General features: G+C 49.1%; 1 protein-coding gene across 1 annotated transcript in view; it reads left to right on the top strand.

The window, feature by feature from the left end:
* Positions 1-2,057, top strand: part of PXMP2 (peroxisomal membrane protein 2) — an 11,505-nt gene extending 9,448 nt beyond the window's left edge. Inside the window, 2 exon segments of the mRNA XM_015425135.1 lie at positions 1,253-1,307; positions 1,421-2,057. Coding sequence (XP_015280621.1) covers positions 1,253-1,307; positions 1,421-1,563 — 198 coding nt within the window. The 3' untranslated portion in view covers positions 1,564-2,057.
* Positions 2,058-2,582: the final 525 nt, after the last annotated feature.

The following is a 2,582-nucleotide window of genomic DNA, read 5'->3' as shown; positions in this document are numbered from 1 at the left end:
TCTTATTTCTACTTTTAAAGACAGAAGAAGAAGAAGAAGAGAAGAGATTGGATTTATACCCCGCCCTTCACTTGGAGTCCCAGAGTGGCTTACAAACTCCTTCCCCTTCCCTTCCCCACAACAGACACCCTGTGAGGTGGGTGGGGCTGAGAGAATACCACTACACCAAACAGGACAATGGGAACTGGGGGGCAAGTGGGTGGGTGTTGCAACTTGCCCAGGGCCACTGCTGGTTTGCTCAGCGGGGTCTCCTCTAAATGCAAAGCCGTGTTTTCTTCCAGACACCCCCTGGGTTACAGTAACGTGCATTCTGCTGAATCAGACCAAAAATCTGTTCAGCCTTCTGCTTCCAGCAGAGGTTGCTTGTTGTCATCATCTGCTGTTCAGAGATATACTGCCTCTGTACATGAGGGTTCCATTTAAGTTTCATGGCTAAGAGCTGTTGATGGGCCCAGTCTCCTCCATGAAGTGGAAGTCTTCTCAACTAGCCACGGTTGCCATCTCAAACGTTCGTGAATCCCGTGCTCGTGTGGTGGAAGAAATCCTTCATTTTGCATCCCCCCCCCCGGTCATCGCTTGTTGTCATCATCTGCTGTTCAGAGATATACTGCCTCTGTACATGAGGGTTCCATTTAAGTTTCATGGCTAAGAGCTGTTGATGGGCCCAGTCTCCTCCATGAAGTGGAAGTCTTCTCAACTAGCCACGGTTGCCATCTCAAACGTTCGTGAATCCCGTGCTCGTGTGGTGGAAGAAATCCTTCATTTGGTCAATCTGAAAAAAATGGGGCTAACTTGAGTTCTGATCTTCCGAGAGAAGAAGGAAGAGAGAGGAAAATTCCATCTGTCCACTCTGTTCGAAACTTTATAGACTTCTGTCACAATTCCCACTCCTGCGTCCCCTTCCCTGTCGTGGATCCAGCCATCCGTGGACCTTGCAGGACGGGACCTTCCTGCTTTCCCTTCTGCTCTAAACACCCACTGAGCCCCCTCCCCTCCCCGAAATTTTGTCTCTGGGGTTCGGCAGACCCTCGGGAACTGTGTTGGGAGCAAAATGGGGGGGAGGGGATCTGCAGTAGGAGGGGGAGCTGGTGATAGCCGCAAAAGAAAACCCCGTCTCCTCAGAGGAGCTGCCAGGTGAGCTAGTCCATCTTTTATGGATGATGTCTACGTTCAAGTTCTGGTTATTAGCCCCCCCCCCCAATAATTTACAGTCTTCATCTGTGCTCTTCCTATGATCCTTTGGTGTACGCAGTTGGTTCTCACTTTACAGATGGTAACCGTGGATGAGGTCTGGCCATTTGCCAAAGGTGTGTTGTGGCCAGGTGGAGACTTGAGCCTTGTGCCTTTCAGCCACACAAGCCACCCAGAGTCCCCTGGACCTCCCTCCCTGCTCGAGTCAAGGGGGATAGTTGATTTGGAGTAATCCTGAATCGCCTGCTTTGGCAGCCCGCTGAGTTTTTCCTCTCTCTGTTCTCGGTTTTCTTCTCCCCCCAGTTCCGAGTGCTGTTTGGAAACCTGGTGGCCCTCTTCTGGTTTGCCTACCTGGCCTCTGTCAAGAAGTGACTGTGCGGGAGTGCCGTGGGTTTGGGCTCAGCAGCTCCCTCTGGTGGAGAAACCCGACCTTTGTGCTTGGTGGGAGGAGCGCAAAAAGGCGGTTCTGCCCCGGGGAGAAATGATTGCTGGCGCACTCCAGGAGCTCTGCGACGATTCCCACTCCCTGTAATCCAAGCTGCTACTTTCTCCTCACAATTTCTGGAGCCTGGCGAAAGGGCCCCGCTCACTTTGAGAGCTGTGATTCTTACCATCTCACTTGTCCTAACAATCACACACCTAACTGAGCCTTTATTGGTTTTCATTTATTTTAATTTTGTTTCTAATTTGTGCTGAGGCAGCAGCAGGCAATAACGGTTTTTTTTTAAAAATGGTGCTTAATAGAATGGGTGAAACTGTGCCCTGGGATCGGGGGAAACCAACACAAGCCTTTTTTTTTTTTTGGTCTCTGAAAACGAAAAGGAATAAAACTTTAAAAATCTTTTAAATGGCAAACAAAATGCCTGATTTTAGCTTGTTCCCGTGGTATCTTATTTCCCTCGAGTACAAGATTCAGTGAAAAACAGGGCTGTTTCCACTCGGCTCTCAACAATAGATTAACAGTGTGGTCCTAAGCAGAGTTGCACCCATCGAAGTCCACTGAAGTCATCTTGCTTAGAAGGGCATAACTGTGCTTAGGATGGCTTTGCGATGTTCTGCAGTGAATCGGAATTCTGCATACGCGCCTTTTCCCCTCTGCCGTTCTCTCTCTCTAAACATAGTAATGCCCCTGCCATGACTCATGTAGTCCTTTTCCTGGGCCTTCAACCGCTAGAGGTGTGCCACTTGTTGAAACAGCTTTGGACTTTGTAGCCCAGGTGATACTGCTACTTTTGGAGCTGGCTTCAATCTTTTTGGACGTTTGTATTCCGCTTCTTCGATGCAGATCACAACAAAGGGAAAACATACAAATGTACTATAAATATGCAATTAGCAATGAAAGCCCAGTCCCCTACAGAGAAGCCAATACAACACTGTAAAGGCAAGTCCCC

This window comes from Gekko japonicus, unplaced genomic scaffold (genome assembly GCF_001447785.1).
Source record: "Gekko japonicus isolate JY-2015 unplaced genomic scaffold, Gekko_japonicus_V1.1 scaffold3774, whole genome shotgun sequence".
NCBI classification, from domain to species: domain Eukaryota; kingdom Metazoa; phylum Chordata; class Lepidosauria; order Squamata; family Gekkonidae; genus Gekko; species Gekko japonicus.
This window is presented reverse-complemented; position numbering and strand designations above follow the sequence as displayed.